This window comes from Rhinolophus hipposideros (assembly GCF_964194185.1).
Source record: "Rhinolophus hipposideros genome assembly, chromosome: 24".
NCBI classification, from domain to species: Eukaryota; Metazoa; Chordata; class Mammalia; order Chiroptera; family Rhinolophidae; genus Rhinolophus; species Rhinolophus hipposideros.
This window is the reverse complement of record NC_138070.1, coordinates 23,531,239-23,549,311: the sequence shown is the minus strand read 5'-3', so window position 1 is coordinate 23,549,311 and position 18,073 is coordinate 23,531,239. Positions and strand designations below refer to the sequence as shown.

The 18,073-nt window shown below is 51.9% G+C and overlaps 1 protein-coding gene across 2 annotated transcripts in view; it reads left to right on the top strand.

The window, feature by feature from the left end:
• Positions 1-18,073, top strand: part of GNB1L (G protein subunit beta 1 like) — a 55,191-nt gene that overhangs the window by 18,032 nt on the left and 19,086 nt on the right. For both annotated transcript variants that reach the window (XM_081037913.1, XM_081037912.1), the window contains exons 3-5: positions 7,740-7,879; positions 8,379-8,504; positions 14,000-14,162. In XM_081037913.1, the coding sequence (XP_080894039.1) occupies positions 7,755-7,879; positions 8,379-8,504; positions 14,000-14,162 (414 nt within the window). In that variant the 5' untranslated portion in view covers positions 7,740-7,754. The remainder of the gene's footprint in view (positions 1-7,739; positions 7,880-8,378; positions 8,505-13,999; positions 14,163-18,073) is intronic.

The window sequence follows — 18,073 nt, the reverse complement described above, 5'->3', positions numbered from 1 at the left end:
GGAGATATCTCCAATATTTCTTCATAAAGCAATGTATTGCTTTTAGAACTAAGGAGGGTTTATGTGTGCATGTATTGTATCATTTTTAAGAAACCCATTGGTTTCTGTATGCTTCACTGTGTTAATAAAAAATGGATATTGAATGTCATCAAAGGCTTTTTCAGCATCTGTGGAGATAATTACATGACTTTTCTCAACAGAGCTATTAATTCAGCATGTAACATTCATGGATTTACTAATTTTGAGCCAACCTTGTATTCCTAGGATAAATTCCATTTGGCCATCATGTATTATTTTCTTAATTTCTTAATTTGATGTTGTATTCTGTTTACTAATATTTTATTTACTATGTTTGTGTGATATTTTCCCCCTTTCTTCCGCCTCCCCCACCCCCACTCCGGTTCAAGCCATTGTTTCTCAGTCTAGTTGTGTAGGACACAGCCCCCTGGCCCATGCTGGTGTTATGAGCTTTGCGCTCCCCTGGCTGAGGCAGTCGGCCTCCGGTCGTTGGTCGGCTGCTCACAGTCATCGGTTGGCTACTCACAGCTCACGGTAGCCCCACAGCAGCACACAACAGCTCACGCTGGCTGCTGGCCACTCACGCTGGCCACCTGCCGTTCATGGAGGCCCACGGCAGCCCAGCCCCAGGGAGAGCTGTTGTTCACAATCTTAGCTGTAGAGAGCGCAGCTCACTGGCTCATGTGAGAATCGAACCAGCAACTAGGCGTTAGGAGCACTGTGCTCCAACCGCCTGAGCCACTGGGCCGGCCTGTTTGTGTGATAGTCATAAGTGATATTGGTCTCTACTTTCCTTCTGATCAAAGCTTTAATTATATCTCATGAATTCTGGTATGTGGTGTTTTTCATTGCCATTTAAAAAATTTGTGGTTTAAGTATTTCCCCTTTTACCTAAAAGTCATTTAATAAATGGTTTTAAATTTTTAGTTGAAAGGATATTTTGTTTTTTAAAATAGATTTTTTATTAAAAAATATATCTACTGTATGATGGTGTTGTTAAAATTTTTCTATTTATTGGAGAAAATATAGCTGACATACAACATTATATCAGTTTCAGGTGTACACCATAGTTCAACATTTGGTTTTTATTTTGTTAATTTCTGGCTTAATTACACAATAGTCATAGAATATTTTTTATTATATTTCTTATTTATAGAATTTACTGATGTTTTCTTGTGACTCAGTATACAATCAATTTTTACACATGTTCATGTACACTTGAGAAAAAGTGTAGTCTGTTATCAGAGTGTAAAGTTCCATATAGAGCCATAATATCTGCCCTGCTGAGTCTTCTGTCTCCTTACTTATTATGTCTCCTGGATCTGACCTGTACTAGGAGTGGTACATCGTGTTCTCCAACTATTAGTGAGTTTTTTCTGTGACTCATTGTATCTCCTATAGTTTCTGCTCTATAAAGGTAATATTCTGTTATTTATTAAATAGTACATAGATACTCAGAACTGGTATATATTCATTGTGAATTTCAGCTTTTAGTATTAGAAAGTGTTTGGCTTTGTCAAATAAAATGCTTTTTGGCTAGAATCCAACTTTGTAGGTATCAGTTTTTCAACCTCTGCTTTCTTATTGTTTCCATGTGCCTGATATAACTGTCCATCTCTAATTTTACCCTTTTCGAGCCATTTTAACTTTTTTTTGTTTCTTGACTTTTTAATATTCTGAGTATGAGTTCTTTACTTTTTTATTTTTTATTTTTCTTAAAAGACTTTGTTGGGGAAGGGGAACAGGATTTTATTGGGGAACAGTGTGTACTTCCAGGACTTTTTTCCAAGTCAAGTTGTTGTCCTTTCAGTCTTAGTTGTAGAGGGCGCAGCTCAGCTCCAGGTCCAGTTGCCGTTGCTAGTTGCAGGGGGCACAGCCCACCATCACTTGCAGGAGTCGAACCCGGCAACCTTGTGGTTGAGAGGACGCGCTTCAACCAACTGAACCATCTGGCCATCTGGGAGCTCAGTGGCAGCTCAGCTCAAGGTGCCGTGTTCAATCTTAGTTGCAGGGGGCGGAGCCCACCATCCCTCGCGGGACTCGAGGAATTGAACTGGCAACCTTGTGGTTGAGAGCCCACTGGCCAATGTGGGAATCGAACTGGCAGCCTTCAGAGTTAGGAGCACGGAGCTCTAACCGCCTGAGCTACCGGGCCGGCCAAGTCCTTTATTAGATATACTGTTGTGAATATGTTCTCCCTATCTGTAGCCTCATTTTTGTTGTTGTCATTTTGTAGCCTTGTTTTTACTTCTTTAAGGCCTCTTGATGGGAGTTATGGTTTTGAGCTTCATGCGTGTAAGCTTGGAGTTCATTCGTTTTTAATTTTGTGGTGTGTTCTGTTGTATAGATGTACCAAATTTATCCCATTCTGTAGTTAATGGTCATTTGGGTTGTTTCTAGTTTTTGTTATTATGTACAATACTATTATCAACATTCTTGTACAAATCTCTGTGTACATGTGTGAATATTTTTTTAGGATATTTATCTAAGAGTGGGGTTACTGGGTCATAAGGTGTGCAAAATAGTCCCAGATTGTTTTCCAAAGTGATTGTTTCAGTTTATGCTCCCTTTAGCACTGTAGGGGATTCCAGTTGTCCCACATCTTGGTCAACATTTGACAGACTGTTTAATATTTTGCTAATCTGCTAGGAGTGTAATTATATCACACTGTGGTTTTGACAGGCATTTCCAAGATTATTAATTAGGTTAAACATCCTTTCATATGTTATTGGCCACTTATGTTTCTTGTGAAATGTCTATTCAAGTCTTTTGCTCATTTTTCTTTTTGGTGTTTGCTTCTATTATTGTGTTGATGTGTGTGTTCTTTATGCTGGATATGAGTCCAGTGTGGGTTTGTCTTCCCCCTCCCCTAGCATGCTTTTACATATTTAAACCTACAGAAAAGTTACAAGTATAGTATAATGAATACCTATGTATTTTCCTCCTATGTTCACCAGTTGTTAGCATTTTACTACATTTGATTTACCTCTCTGCCTATATACTTGCATGTAGATAGAGATAAAGAGAATTTTTTTCTGAAGCATTTGAAAATATATTGCAGACATCATGACATTTCACCCCCAAAATACTGTAGACTAGCAATAAGGACATTTTTTTACATAAAATGCCATTATCTTTCTTGAGAAAATTAATAGTAATTCCATATTATCTGTAGTCCACATTCAGATTTCCTCAATTGTTTCAAACATGTCCTCTGTGCATGCTTTCCCCTGTGATCCCCTTTGATGCCTATTTAGTCTCTTACTTAGTCTGCATTTTGCTATTGTTATTTTTCTTGACCTTGACATTTTTTGTAAATCTGAGCTAGTTTTCTAGTCCAGTATCCCATAATGTGCATGTGTCTGATTATATCCTGCATGCTGTTGGCACAGATGTACCAGGATGGCGCCGTGTCTTCTTGCATCACCTCAGGAGATAAGTGAAGTCAGTTTGTTTACTATTGGCGGTGCCAGTTTTGATCAGATGGTGAAGGTGGTAACAGCCAGATATCTCCATTGTAAAAGAACCTTTTCCTTTTGTGATTAGTAAATAATCTGTAGAGTAATACCTTGGCACTGTGCAAATCGTCTGTTTCCCAATAGCCTTTCACCCAGTTGGGTACTTTTTCAAATCTGAGTTGGTGATTTTTATAGTCGCTTGTTCTCTACTTGTAGTTTCAGTTCCCTCATTTTATTTCTTTAAAACCATTAAGCAGTCTTACTTTATATACCTGAATGCTTTGCTTTGGAGGGGTCTAGTTCTGCTTCCTGTTGTTTCTGATGGATCTCACTCATGGTGCCATGTTTCCTTGTTTGTTTTTATGAGTTTTGACTACGAACCTGCATTTCATTGAGATTCACTCAATGAATCTGTGAATTCATTGAGGCATGAGTTGAAGGTGAGCTCCTTCCCAATAGACTTCACAGACTGAAGTTTTGGGGACCTCTCAAGCTGGTGTGAATTAGGTCAGAAACCTGAGGGCTGGCTTTATTCTGGCATTTTTGGGTGCATCTTTAGTTCTGGTTCAGTCTAGCACTGAGCATACAACCCTGTGGGGTCTCTTCTTTATGGGGATGCTTCTTTAAGATTACCTACCTTGGGAGGGTCCTAAGTTTTATCTTTTGTTGGCCCAGAGGCCTTGAGAACTGAAACTCCAGGTCACCAGTACAGCAAATGACCTCAGGGCAGGAGCCAACTGCAGGCTCCACAGACCTCATTAGGTTTGATTTTCATGTAGCATTTGGCCTCTGAAGGTTCCAGACTTTTTAAAAACCAACCAAGTGACGTACTGAAGTTGTTTAAATTTTATCAGCATTTTTGTTTCTTTTGTTTCTTTTGGTGGGGAAGGCCAATCAGGGCATTCATCCTGATAGAAAGTGGCACCTCCCTAAGTCTGTGCTGGTTACGGAATGTTCAGGTACCTCGTAGGGCTGCAGGAGCTGGTTCTGTGCCCTTGTCTGGCACCCATGTGGGGCTCGGGGTCCTTCCAGAATCCCGTGCTGCCTGTTCTTGCCCTCTCCCATGCACACAGTTAGTGAAGCAGGACCAGGTAGGCAGAAGCAGTATCTGGCATCTCTGGGTGGTGGCTCTCCCGCCTTGGCTAGCTTCTGGTGCTCTTTCTTGATTTCTAGGCTTCTTCAGGGAACAGTGGTCCTGGTGCAGTAAAAGGAAAGGGCTCCATGACTGATTGAGTGCAGGGAAGGTGCCGGGGCAGACCTGTGACCTGTTCTTGGGTCCAGCTGTGGGGCACAAAGAGATGTGAATCTCCGAGCAGCCCAAGAATATCAGTTAGGGACCTGTGGCCTCTGAGCACCAGCCCCTCCACTAGCCCTGCCTCCTCTGCCACTCGAATTGCATGGGTTGTGTCTGACTGTACAGCCCCCATGGGCTGTGGCAGGTCTCCACCAGCATTTGGTCGTTTGTGCTTGAGTTCCTGCCTCTGCCATGAGGGCATCCTGGGGTCCCTGTGGCTGCTGGGCCTGCCTGAGGCATGTGGCCTTGGTGGGAGGGTGAGTGCCAGGTGTAGCTCTGGCTGCGCATTGCTCCCTGGGGAAGGCTAGGGTCCCTTTCCTGTGGGGATAATCCTGAGGCCTACCAGGCTGCTGCTGCTGAGGGAACATCGGGAGAATGCAATCATTGTCCATCTGTGGGCTGAGAGCCTGTAGGGCTTTTGGGGGGCATGTGTAGCATCGGTTGGAAAGGCTGTCAGAGTTGTGCAAATTGTGTCAGATTGTCTTTCTTTTTAATTTTTAAAAGAATGTGTCTCACTTTGACATCTCGAAGAGCAGGCAGAATACGAAGTTGTGCTCGATGGATTAAGTTTCATGTTCCTTTGCCCTCCGGGAGGAAGAGACAAGTGATAGAACAGGGAAAGGAGGCGGTGGCCGGTATCACACATCGGCCTTACGCAAGGGGCTGCGGCCTCCGCTCCGGGCGGCCCGGTGCCAGGGGAGATAGGATAATGCGATTATTCTCAATTAGATTAATAAAGAATAATTAGATGTCATAAATCAAGTAATCATAGGATATTGTCATGGGAAAAATATGTAGCTAGAATTAATTAGTTTTCAAATAAAGCGTTTATTTTAATTGCTTGAAATGATGGAGCCTTTAATTGCGATGCCTCATTTTGGCCTGAGCATTTTTGTTGTTGTAACAACATGACGGGTTTGTTCCCTGCAGTTCTGGGCAAACAATAGAGGAGAACTTGATTTCATCACCTCAGAGTGAGCCTTGTACTGGTGAGATTCTGGAAACTCCCATCAGGCCCCAGGCAGGTGGCAGGTGTGGGCTGGGCTTTGGTTGGCGCTGCGTGTGTGTGTGCGCGCGTGCATGTATGCGCGTGCCCATAAACGTGTGCATGCATGTGGGGGGGGGGCGTGTGCCTGCATGAGCACAGTGGGTGTGTGCACGTCAGGACTGCGCAGTGGGAGCCCTGGGAAGGGGGCCTGTCACACTGCGGCCTGGACTGAATGGTGCCGTGCCCTTCATCCTGGACTGGGACTTCTCTGTCGGGTGGAGATGCTTTAGTGGAGTCTGCATTCTTGGGGGTCTCTGAATCTGTGCCCGTCGCCGACCAGTTGTTCTTAGGGGGCAAACACAGCACAGGCAGGCTGTGAGTCCTGAGGGCTCAGCAGCTGCTCCTCTGAACCTATCCACCAAGCCAGCCTGCCCAACGGGCAGCGTCTCCAGGTGGCTTATCTGTCTCGTGCTAGAGCAGAGGCCATAGGTCGTGGAGCAGCATGGGCTTGGGTCCCTCTGCTCCCTGCAGGAGGCTGTCCTTGTGTTTGGGAAGAATCAGTTGGCCTTTAGCCAAAGGTGAGAGAGGTTGTGAGGCTGAAAACCCTGAAAGAGAGAGAAGGGCACAGAGACCTGGCCATTTGTAAAGCATGTTCCCAAGAACCTCATCCTTCTCTTTGAAACCCCATGACAGGCAACGTCTACTGGTAGAGTGGCCAGTAAAGGTGACCATCCACCCTATGGTCAGAGACTGGGGCCGCCCCTTCCTGGGCCTGGCCCTATAGAGTCTGTTCCGGGTCATTAAGATCTAGGACCCAACCCTACTCCCACTGGCCTCATAGTGGCCAAACTTCAGCTCGCCTGGCAGCTGACACCACTCCTGCCGGCTCTCTGCAGCCTGGTGCTCGCCGCGCACCTGCACAGGCTCTGGTAGTCTCCAGCCTCCAGGTGCTGCTCTCTCTCTGCTCTCTGGTGACCTGGAGCCCCCTGGGCTTTGCAGGGTCCCCAGCTGTCTCAACAGTGGCATTTCTTAGGTATTTTGAACTTTTTGCTCCAGTCAAACTGCTTCTGGATCTCTTCTGAAGATGGACTAGAAGAAAAGGGCCTGGGATGCTTTGAAGGAGGGGAGATACGGGGCTTGGTGTTAAGGGCCTGGCTGAAGTGGTACCCTGGACTAGCGCCCACTTGAGAAACCCACACCTCCCCTGCCTCTGTGCCTAAGCACAGGACTGGTGATATGAGAAAGGGTCTCTCATCTGTGATAGCAACCTTCCTGGAGGTCCCCTGTCCCTTGCCCACACCCTGCTGCGCCAGTCCCTCTGCCCCTTAGTGGCAGCATACAGGCTCTGGAGCTCTCCAGAGCACGCCTGAGTCTGGGGCCTAGGGCAGTTCACTAGACCGTTCCTTCCCCAATATAAAGGGTGCTGCCTCCTTGAAGGTAGCAGTAATAATTAACAGCTGTGGGTGTTCAGGCCCAGGACCCAGGGGGTGGCATTTGCATGTGACGAAGAGGCTCCTCTCTTCTGTCCCTGCTCCCTCTTCTGGAACCCCGGGACTACACACGCTCTGAATTTTCTGGGAGTGTTAATTGGGTTGGCTCCCCGAGGCAGAAGCTGGAGCAAGGCCTGGACAGAAGGCAGGACTCAGCTAGGCCCAGAGGGAGCCCGAGTGGGACGGCGCTGGCGGGAGCAGTGGATGCAGGGAGCTGGAAGGTGCAGTTGGAAGGTGCAGCTGGTAGGTGGTCTGGAATTCCTGTAGGCCAGTGGAGGGCTCTGTCCTGGACAAGTATGGGTGAAGGAAGGTGTGTTCTGTGCCCACCCCGGGATGGCACATGTTGGGACTAAGGTGGTCCCACTTGGGTGCAAAGGCCAACAGGCAGATGGAAGAGGGGGTAAAAAGGTAGGCAGCACCCAGGGAGGCCTTCTGCTGCCTTCCTGAAGAGGGACAGATGGGTCACTCACATGCCCTCCCTTTGTCCCCAGGTGACTGCGCCCAGCATGGCAGCCCCGCCACCCCCACCGCCAGACCCCCAGTTTGTCCTCCGAGGCACCCAGTCAGCGGTGCATGCGCTGCATTTCTGTGAAGGAGCCCAGGGGCAGGGGCGCCCACTCCTCCTCTCAGGGTGAGTAGCTGCTGCCGACCCAGCCCCAGGGACTAGCCCAGCATGAAGTTGGGGTTGGAGGGTAGCAATGAGCCCCGCGGTCATTTGGGGGTCCTAGTGACAGGCTCAGGCTGCCCCTCAGCAGGGCACACTGTGCCTTTAGATCCCACTCAACATGCTGTCCCCTTCGGTCTTGCCCCCTTGGGGAGCACAGGGACACGGGCCCTCTCTGTTATAGGTGCCAACCAGTTTGCACTATCAACAGCGGCCCTCACTCCCCCTGCAGAGAAGCAGGCTCTGGTTAAGGCGGCCCGAGATGCTCCTGAGAGCCCCCTTGGGAGAGGAGCGTGTGCCACCTTTACCTGTAGTTCATATTTAGAGCTGTCACCTAAACTAGAACCTCGAGCAGCTGGAACGCCTGGTCCACCAGCAGTGTGGTCTCCGGGCAGGCCCTATGGAGTGTGCTCGGCGTGGCTGCCCTCCTCAGACACCTCCTCCTGACCCTGACTTGTCTCCTCAGGTCCCAGAGGGGGCTAGTGCACATCTGGAGCCTGCAGACCCGGAGGGCGGTTGCCATCCTGGACGGCCACAGGGGCCAGTGTGTGACCTGGCTGCAGACACTGCCCCAGGAACATCAGCTTCTCAGGTAGGTCTCAGTGGCAGAGTGTGGTCCAAAAGGAGCCAAATTGCAGCCTTCAGTGCGCTCTAGGAGCTCTCTAGTGGAGGCCCTCATGGCCTCCCCCGGCCACCTCTGCTCTTGGCCCATCCTGAGGCAGTACGTTCGAGGTGTGCTGGGTGCTGTCCAGGCGGGTGCCCAGTGAAAAGGGCCCTATAAACATATAGGACGACACTGTCCGCAGCCTGGCATCGCCTGTGGCCTGAGCAGAGCCTGCCTGGCCTGCTACAGCTCCCCAGTGCCGAGAGCTGGGGACCTATGGCTGAGCTCGCCTCTCTTTGAAGGAGCCTTAGCTTCCCTTCCACAGGCCCTGGGGCCCTGGTATCATGACACTGCTCTGCTGGGTGACTTTCTCCTTGGCTGTGGAACCACCTTCCCACAAGGTGGCAAAGACTGGTCACCAGGGCGTCACACAGAGCCTACGCCTAAAGCTCACCAGGCTGGTCAGGGCTGCGCTCCACACCCCAGCACAGCCACCTCCAGGGCCACTGGGAACGTCACATAGGTGCCCAGGTCTGCAGCAGTCGGGACTGGCCAGCAGGAAATGGCGGGAGCAAGGGTGGCCTGACATTCCCGATGGAGGAGTTTGCTGCATTTGCTGAGGCCGTGGTGGGCCAAGCCTATGAGTATCACAAGGGGCCATGAGGGGCTGGAGGCTGGGCAGCAGAGCAGGGAGTGGTTGTACTCTGGCACTGCTGCCATGGCCTTGTGGAGGTGACAGGCCTGGGGCTCCAGGTGCCAAGTGGGCCAGGAGGCAGCAGGAAGGGGCAGGCAGGTGGGTGAGAGAGCAAACTGGGAGGGGCTTCCCTGCTTCCCATGGGGAGAGGGACAGACAGGGCCAAGCAGGGACCAAGAGGGTAGGCAGGGAGCCAGGGGCCCACCTGGCTGCCAGAGCTGGCCATTGTCTTGGGTCACACTGACATCTGCCCCCATTCAGGGATCGCTGCCCCAGCCCAGGAATCCACCAAGTCAAAGGGCCGCTCTCCTGACACTCTCTGTCCCAGCACTCCTGGACTGGCCTGTTCTCTTGCTCTGGACATCTGGGCACCATGGAGCCAGTGCCCAGAGGATGAAGCCTGCCAGGCCTCCACTGGTCTGCAGAGCACTTTTATGCCAGACCCACCCCCCTGAAGGTGGCTTTCAGGTGACCGAGAGACCAGAGGTATCTGGGCGGGCTGTGGCCTGGACATGTGTGCGCGTAGAACCCTCACAGGGCCTTGCCTCCTTCCTGGCCAGGCTGGCCCAGATGCATGTCCACCCTCCTCACTTGGTGCACAATGCCCTGTGGTTTTGGTCTTTCCCTGATAGTATTATGGAGTAGATGTCATGTCCAAATACCCCACTAAGACTCTTGCACTGGGAGCTACCATTTATAATTGTTCCTGCAGAATTTTCAGCCGAGGCGTAGGCCCTCCGGGGCCTCCTGCTCCTCTAGGGCCCAGGCACCCTCTGGGATCCCCCAGCCATGAGTGCCCTGGTGCCTGACGCCCTGCTTTCAGGCTTTGCTCCTCAGAGAGCCAGGCCGACGTGGTGCAGGGTGGCAAGCTCCTGGTGCGACCTGTGAGCAGATGTGGGGTGGTGCCCCCCTTCCATCTGGGCTGGCACTGACGCATCCAGGCAGGAGGCCCGCGGGTCAGGAGGCCTGCAGCACAGATGTGCGGGTGCTTGGAATGTCCAGGTGCGTTTATGTTGCACTAGAGGCCGTACACCCAGCTGTGTTTAGAAGCCAAGTCTCTCCTAAGTGGCTCTTGAGAGAGGAAGGTGAGCTTTCATGTCAAGGGGAGCCTGGAGGACAGAAAGCGGGGAGCCGGGGGCCCTGGCCCTGGCCAAGCTGTACACAGGGCTCCGGGAAGCCCAGGGGCTGCTCCACAGACACCTCCAGCCCCGCCTGCAAGCTCGAGGACGCACCTGTGCCTTTGACAGGCGCCTAGGGTTTGTTTCCTGCCTTTTTGATTGTGAGATGTAACATGCTCACAGAAAAGTGCACAGAACAAGTTTGCAGACTGTCGTATTATCAGAGAGCGGACACCTGTGTAACCACTCCCGGCAGGAAGCAGAGCCCTGCTGGCCTGCCGTCCACCCCATCCCAGAGGCAGCCCCGCATGTCTCGTTCATGCTCTACCATCTGAACGTGCGTCTCCAAAGGCAGACATTCATTTTGTCTGTTTTTTTTTCCCCTTAAGAAAGTGGAGCCACACGGAACAGCTTCCTGTGTCTGACTTCTTTCACTATCTCTGTCTTTGTGAGATCCACCGCAGTGCACGAGGCTGTGGCACGCTGTGCGGGCTTTCTCTGTGTGTACTCTGTGGACATGTGTCCCCAGGTCGCTTACATTCTGCTGTCGGTGGACATCCAGGTTGTCCACTTGGAATGCTGTGGACAAAGCGGAAGAAGGCTCCCATCCAGGCCTCCTAGTGCCAGATGCACTTGTGTCTGCAGGGTGGACCCCATACCCAGAGGTGGGACCCTGTGCCCCAGGGTACGTGCATATTGGGCTTCCCCGGGGGCGCCAGGCTGCACTCACCCCAGTGCAGTGAGTGCTCCCACCCCCGCCCCCCACTGCCACCTGGGACTGAGGAGATTCTGGGTGTGGCTGTCCCTGCGTGAGGATCAGCTGGGGTGATGGGCATCAGGCCAGGAGAGAATGTGTACAATGTTAGCAATTAGAGGACCAGCTAAAAGACGTGTGGGAGGTCTTCCTACTGTTCTCACATCTGATACATGAGTTTGAAACAAATTTAAAAGAAAAAGTCACTGAAGAGCAGGCCAGTGTTTTGCTCACAGCATGACTGCCATCTTCACTGTGAGTCACATGCCCTCCATGTGCCAGCATGTCTCTCTTGCGTTAAGCTCTGGTGTGTCCTTGTGGGACACTCTCATGTCTGTCTCCCTTAGTTCAGCAGAGCATGTCATCAGCCCGTTCCTTAGGAGTGTCATGTGACTGCTCGTCCTCCCAATGTCCAGGCATTTTAACATCAGCTTGGCGGGGTCTCCAAAATGGAGTGGAGATTTGGATTGGACCCAGTTGCTCTGGGTCAGCCTGTGTGAGGGGAGAGCAGCCATCTGCACAGCACCAAGTTCTGGGGGCCTGGCTATCTCGTGTGACAGGGAAGGTCTGTCACAACGCTGATGGCAGCAGCAGTGACTAGATGCTGGGCCTGGTGTGGGCTCTCTGGCCTCCCCCCACTGTCCTTTTCTGCTCCAGGACCCATCAAGTTGTCATGTCTCCTTAGTCCCCTGTGGTCTGTGCTTGCTTCTCTTTCCCTTGTTTTTCCTCACCTTGACTGTTGGGAAGAGGGACTAGTCAGGTGTTTTGTAGAATGCCCCTCACATTGGGTTTGCATCATGATTTCTCAGGATTAGATGGGTCGATGGGCTTTCGGAACGAAACCCACAGAGACCAAGGGCTCTTGTCCCATCATGTAGGGGTCTGTAAGGTCCACAGGAGTCATCTCTGGTGAGCATCACCTTAGTCACTTGGGGAAAGCATGTCCGCAGGTGTCCTACCTTCAGGGACATTTACCTCTGCCTCCCGGGCTCCTTGGAATTGAGTCCCTAGGTCCAGCAAGGACCTTCCTCAAGGGGCAAAGAGTTAAGAATTAAGGAGGGTCAAAGAATGTGTGGTCCTGCTGGAGCCTCCACAGTGAGTAATAGCATGTGGGAGAATACTTTGAGGCGATGCACATATCCTGTTTCTCCTTAAGTTGTACCCACTGATTTTAGCATCCATCAGTGGGTTCTATCCCTGCAGTTATTACTGGGGTGTTCTCATGGGGGCTTTGTGTTTCCCACACTCCTACTTTTGGTAAAATTCTACTTTAATTGGAATTCTGTAAGGAATGTTTATCTCCCCTTCTTTATTTATTTATGTGTTTCCTCATGAGTCTGGGCTCATGGAGATTTATTTTACTCTTTGGTTATAATCTCATACTACCGTTATTTATTTTATTACTCAGGTTGCTCCAGCTTTGGCACCTGGGTCCTTTGGATTTGCTCCCATTTTTTGTTTTAGTTTTAAAATATTGCCTTACTTTCTGGCTAGAAGATGCTCAGAACTCATCTTAGTTTTCCCCCACTCCAGCCCTAGACTCAGCCATTTCTCCAGAAACCTGGTTCCTGTTTTTAGAGAAAGGGTAAAAAAGCAGACCACGGCACTAGGCATGCTTATCACTACTAGGGTGTTGTCGCTTCTAGGTCCTCTCAGGGAGCAGCCTGAGGAATACCTGTATGTGCACGAGCCATGCTGCATACACACCTGTATGTACCTCTGTGTCCATCTGTCTGTATATGTACCTGGATAAGCATGCATTCATACTGCCGTCTCTGATCTGAATCCAAAACCATGGGTCCATCATGCCTGCCCTGGGCTTGTTTGTGACCGATTTCTGTGATGGGAGAAACTGGCTCCTGCGATCCACCACTTACGTACTTCTCTGCTCAACTGTGCTGTACAGGTAAAGAGGTTTCAGAATTGCCAACCCACACCCCTGTGAGAAACAGATGGACCAACTAGAGTCCCATGTTTCTGTACAGTTACTGTGCCTCTAACCTTGCAATATCGAGGCAACACACTTCCAAAATTCCTCGGGTCAGTTTCTGTCTGCCCTCCTGCTCGGTTCACTGCATCCTACGTTTGTCACAGTCTGTAGTCCATCCTGGGACTCTTTTTTTTTTTTTTTTTTACGTATACACAGTTAAGTTTGCTCTTTGTGGCATAGATCTGTGGGCTTGGTGATGCCCAGTCATGTATGTGCCCCTCCAGGGCCACACAGAGTGGGCCGTACGTCACAGAGCTCCTGTGGGCCATGTCCTGTAGCCCTCTGTCCTGCCATCATGCCTCTCCTAAAAGGTCACACCAATGGAATCGTGAAGTATGTGACCTTTTAAACCTGGCTTCCGTCACTTAGCAAAATGCATGTAAGATTCATGTAGGTTGTTGCATGCACCCTGGTTTGTTCATCCGTTGCTAAGCGGAACTGCATGGTGTGGATGCACTTCAGTTCGTTATCCAGCCTCCGGTTGAAGGGTTGGTCACCGTTTGGGCAATTAAGAACAGACGTGCTGTAAATATCCATGTACAGGTTATTGTGTGAAGGTAGGTTTTAAATTCACTTGGGAAAACACCTGAGGGTAGGATGGCCAGGTGGTCAAAGTTAATTTACAGAGGGATACAGGGAGGGAGAACACTCGCTTTGGCAACATGGGCAGTGGCAGGAAGACCACAGGAGGCAGTGTGTCCCTGAGATGCCCCTAAGCGTGTCGGGCAGCGGACGTCTTAGATACAGCCTCAGCGTGTGTATACCAGGGCTGAGAAGCCCTTCCTCAGCTCAGGTGCCCCAGCTCAGTATCTGGCACTGGCCTCCGCCTCTGCCTTCCTTCGGCCACAGCATGCTGATGTCTGTCCAGGTGGTAAACGCAGTCCACTACTTTGGAGGCTTATGCCTGTCTCCTCTTGGTTTTGGCAGTCAGGGCCGGGACCTGAAGCTGTGCCTGTGGGACCTGGCAGAGGGCAGAAACACCGTCGTGGACTCTGTGCACCTGGAAAGCGTGGGCTTTTGCAGGGGCTCCATCCTGGCTGGGGGCCAGCAGCACTGGACACTGGCTGTGCCAGGCAGAGGCAGCGATGAGGTAAGTGCCAGCCTGCACAGCGCCGTGTTCATGTGCCACTGGGCACTCGGTTTGCCCTACATGGGCACACTCGTTCTTAGCCCCTAGTTGCAGGAATGCTGTGCTTGCTGCAGGACCCCATGGAGATGTGGGGCAGGTCTGGGTCTGTCTGCCGGTCCTTGGAATGGGCCATAGCCTGGTCACCTGTGAGGGGGCCCTGGTTGTGAGTCAGCAGGGAGACCCAGAGGGTTGGCTGGTGTCTCTGGGAGGCCCTGGCACCTGGCACGATGCAGATAGATGAGTGTCAAGGCCTGAAGCTATCAGTATTGAGGAAAGGGTCACCTAGATAGGTTCTCAGAGGATGTAGGAGGAGGCGTGTGCAGGAAGTCCCCAGAAGGCCAGCATGAGGTGGTGGGAGACAGACCAAGGCCCTGGAGAAGTTGAGGTGGGCCTGGGAGCCAGGGCAGCAGGGAGGGCAACCTTTTGGGGAACAGAACCGGGCTGTGGTATGAGAGGCCACTGGCAGGGCTGGGCTGTAGGGGATAAGGGCTGAGGTGGCGATCACAGTATAGAGGGGCACAGGTGAGCAGGGGAGCATCAGAGGACAGGCCTGGAGGGTGGGGTGGCATGATGGAGCCTTGGCGGTCACTGTCAGGTGGCGCTCAGGCCACAGCGGCCAGCACTGGTTGGTGGTGGCAGAGATTGGTCAGGCTGGACAGTGGCATCCACACCCTAGAGACAGAAGAATCAGAATCCCCTAAGGGAAGCAGTGCCTAGGATGTGGGGCAGATGGCGGGAAGCCAGTGCAGGGCAGGGGTGGTAGAGGAGGAGCAGGGTGTGGCTGGAGGTGCCAGCCATTGGGGGAGCTGAAGGGAAATGGGAAAAGAAACCCATGAGCGGTGATTGGATGGCCTGGTGAGTGTGGGGGCTGGCTGCTGGGGATGGGAGCGGGGTGCTGGGCAGGGGACCTCCTGTCTGCCTCCTACGTTCTCCCGGTGTCCCTTGCATGGCAGGTAGCGCTGGACAGGGACCTAGGCCTATGTAAACAGGGAGGTGTGGGCCCCCCCACCCCCCAAAGAACCGTTTGTCTTAAAGCATATTCATTTCATAAATAATGAGATAGAAACAGGCATTTATTTGTTCATGATTGCGTTTAAATCACCAATTAGGAGTTACATATACTTTTCTTGCCCATTTGCCAAAAACCTGTTAAAATTTTTATTAATGTGAAAAGAGAGAGGTGTGCTTCCTCCAGGAGGGCAGGAGCCAGGCAGCCCAGCCTCTTCCTGTGCTGCACATGCAGAGACCGGCCTGGGGGCCAAGCCAGCTCTCCTGCCCAGGCCAGGGTGCCGTGTGCTGTCCTCCACTTTGGCCATCCCAGGACTTCAGCAGGCACATCCCTCCTCCTGCTGTCACCCTCCTCCCCTGGGCCTGACCCCTGAGACCACTCATCCCTTCTGCTTGAAGCTGTTTTTATCTGACCTTCTGGCTCCCAGCTCTGGCAGCATCTGTGTTGTTCAGGAGCAGCCAGTCTAGGGACCTCGCACCTCCTGGGAAAATGGTTATTTTCCATGTTCCCACTTGGAATCTGCCTGGACTGGGTCCTGGAAAAGCATTGCTGGCCTGTGCCCAGACAATGCCCGGGGAAGACCTGCTCCCGCCTCGCTCGGCCGTCTGGGTGGCCACGCTTGCCCAAACCAAACGTTTTTTCCTTCTGGAAACAAAAGTTGCAGTTGAGTGCCAGATGGAAAGCGCTCTGGTGTCTGCAGAAGGCTCTGAGCACAGGCTGCTGGGCCTGCCCTGGTCCTCAGGCTGCATGCAGCTCCTTGCTCTCCTGCCCCCACGCTCCCTCCCACAGTCCTAGCTCAGGCCTCGGAGCTGCCCTGGTTTCCCCTTTCGCTCCCTCCTTCCAGCTAGAGCAGACTTGCTAGGTGCCTCATCGCTGCCTGATCCCCCTGTCCTTGTACCCCTCTTCACTGCCACCAGAGGAGTCTTCCTCCGCCCACAGGTCAGGATGGGCCCTCCTTGTTGACCTACGTGCCAAGCCGTCCAGGGTGCAGGTCTGTGCAGACGGTATCTGGCCACGTCTGCTTCCTGTGACATCCCTCTCCCTGCGGCTTCTCCTCCCCGCCGTACCAGGTACTTAGCATCTTAAAACCCACCTGTCCCCCTGATATACCGTGTTTCCCTGAAAGTAAGACCTAACCGGAAAATAAGCCCTAGCATGATTTTTTCAGGATGACATCCCCTGCACATAAGTCCTACTGCATCTTTTGGAGCAAAAATTAATATAAGACCTGGTCTTATTTTCGGGAAAGCACGGTAGTAACAAAAGGAGCAAATCTCATTTGAAGAAACCTGAATAATTCAAGCAATAGAACAGTGCAGAGAGTAGAAAATCAAGTGTCCTGCCCCCAGTAGTTTGATCTGTGTCCTTCCAGAACGTCCCTTCACAGCCCATTCATGGGCTGCTCACGTGGACCCTGTGAAGCAGAGAAGGGGGGCCCTGCCACTCAGCCAGAGCCTGCTGCTTTACACTCAGTACAAGGTTGGGGCTCGAGGTGCAGAACTGAGAAGAGCCTGTCTCCGCTTCTCTCTCTCTGCCCTGGGTGAGCCGCCCTGGCTGGGCGCTCCGCCTGCCTTCCTCAGGCTCCCAGGCTTCCCACAGCGTTGGCAGTGGTTCTCAGGTGATGAGCCTGTACCTGAGTTGGTATCACTCCCTGCAGAGAACAGAAGGGCTCCCAGAGCCCCCTCTCCTTTCTCAGCAGTTTTCTTTTGACTTCTGGGCCCACTACCACTTCTCCTTGGTTGTCACACATCCTCTTATATTTCTTTTCATTTTGCTAGAGCTTCTCCGTGAGCATCTTTGCTGTTCCAGAGGCTCCTTCTTCTGGCAGCCTATTATTTCATGGCAGTAACAACTGCTCACATCACTTCAGTTCTTTTCTGTCTCCTTTGTGGGCATGAGGGCCGATGTGACTGGCATAGATGCTGGCCTGGCGGTGGTGGAGAGCCTGTGTGTGAGTGTGTGTGTTTGCCTGCATGTGCATTTGTGTGTGTACATGTGCACATGTGCACACCTCGCCCTTCCTAGCAGTGAGCCTGTCCCCTGGTTCTGGGACACTGCGTGGGCTTCTGGCGAGAGCCCTGCCTAAAGCACACCCATGGCCCATGCTTGTAGGGCTGTCACCCAAGCACAGAGGCAGGCAGGAGGCACATCACAGGGCCTTGAAGCTGAGAGCAACAGGCCACGACACCAGCTTTCTGCCCTGCCTGTAGCTGCCCTTAGACGTGGCACCCAACACACGTGTGACATATTTGGAACTTAGACATGACTTGGGACTTAACTCCAGTTCTCAGGCTGGTTCTTCTGTGCGCATCAGTGAGAACAGCTCAGCTATCCTCACACAACTTGAATTCACCACAGGTTCTCATGGCTGAGGGTTCCGTGCTGTGGGTGTCAGACAGCAGACCTGCTATCTCCGACTCAGTGTCCCCGACCCCACTGGACGTCAGGCTGCCCCCATGTTGGTGAGGGGTGACATGTGGCCCCAGAGTTGGCTGCACATTGTTGCTGTGACATTGCTGGTGGAGCCGCTCTTGCCAGGGCCTCGGGAGCTAAGGGCCAGCCAAGTCCCCCCACCACGGAACAGTGGACCTGCATCACACAGAATCCCCTCTCCTCTTCCAAGCCCTGCACGAGTGGCACCCTGTTTGGCAGATGAAGGAGCTGAGTCGCAAGGGATGCAGACAGCTGGGAGCCTAATGCCAGTCTGCGGGGCTTCAGCACCTGAGCCTGCTCCTCCCTCGATGGTCCCCTGCAGGTGGGGCGGGGCAGAGCCAAGTGTGAGCTGGCTGTGTGGGGCAGCAAGGCACATCTGCCAGCCAGTCAGGTGACACAAAACACGGCATGACATCCGGAGTAGAGGCAC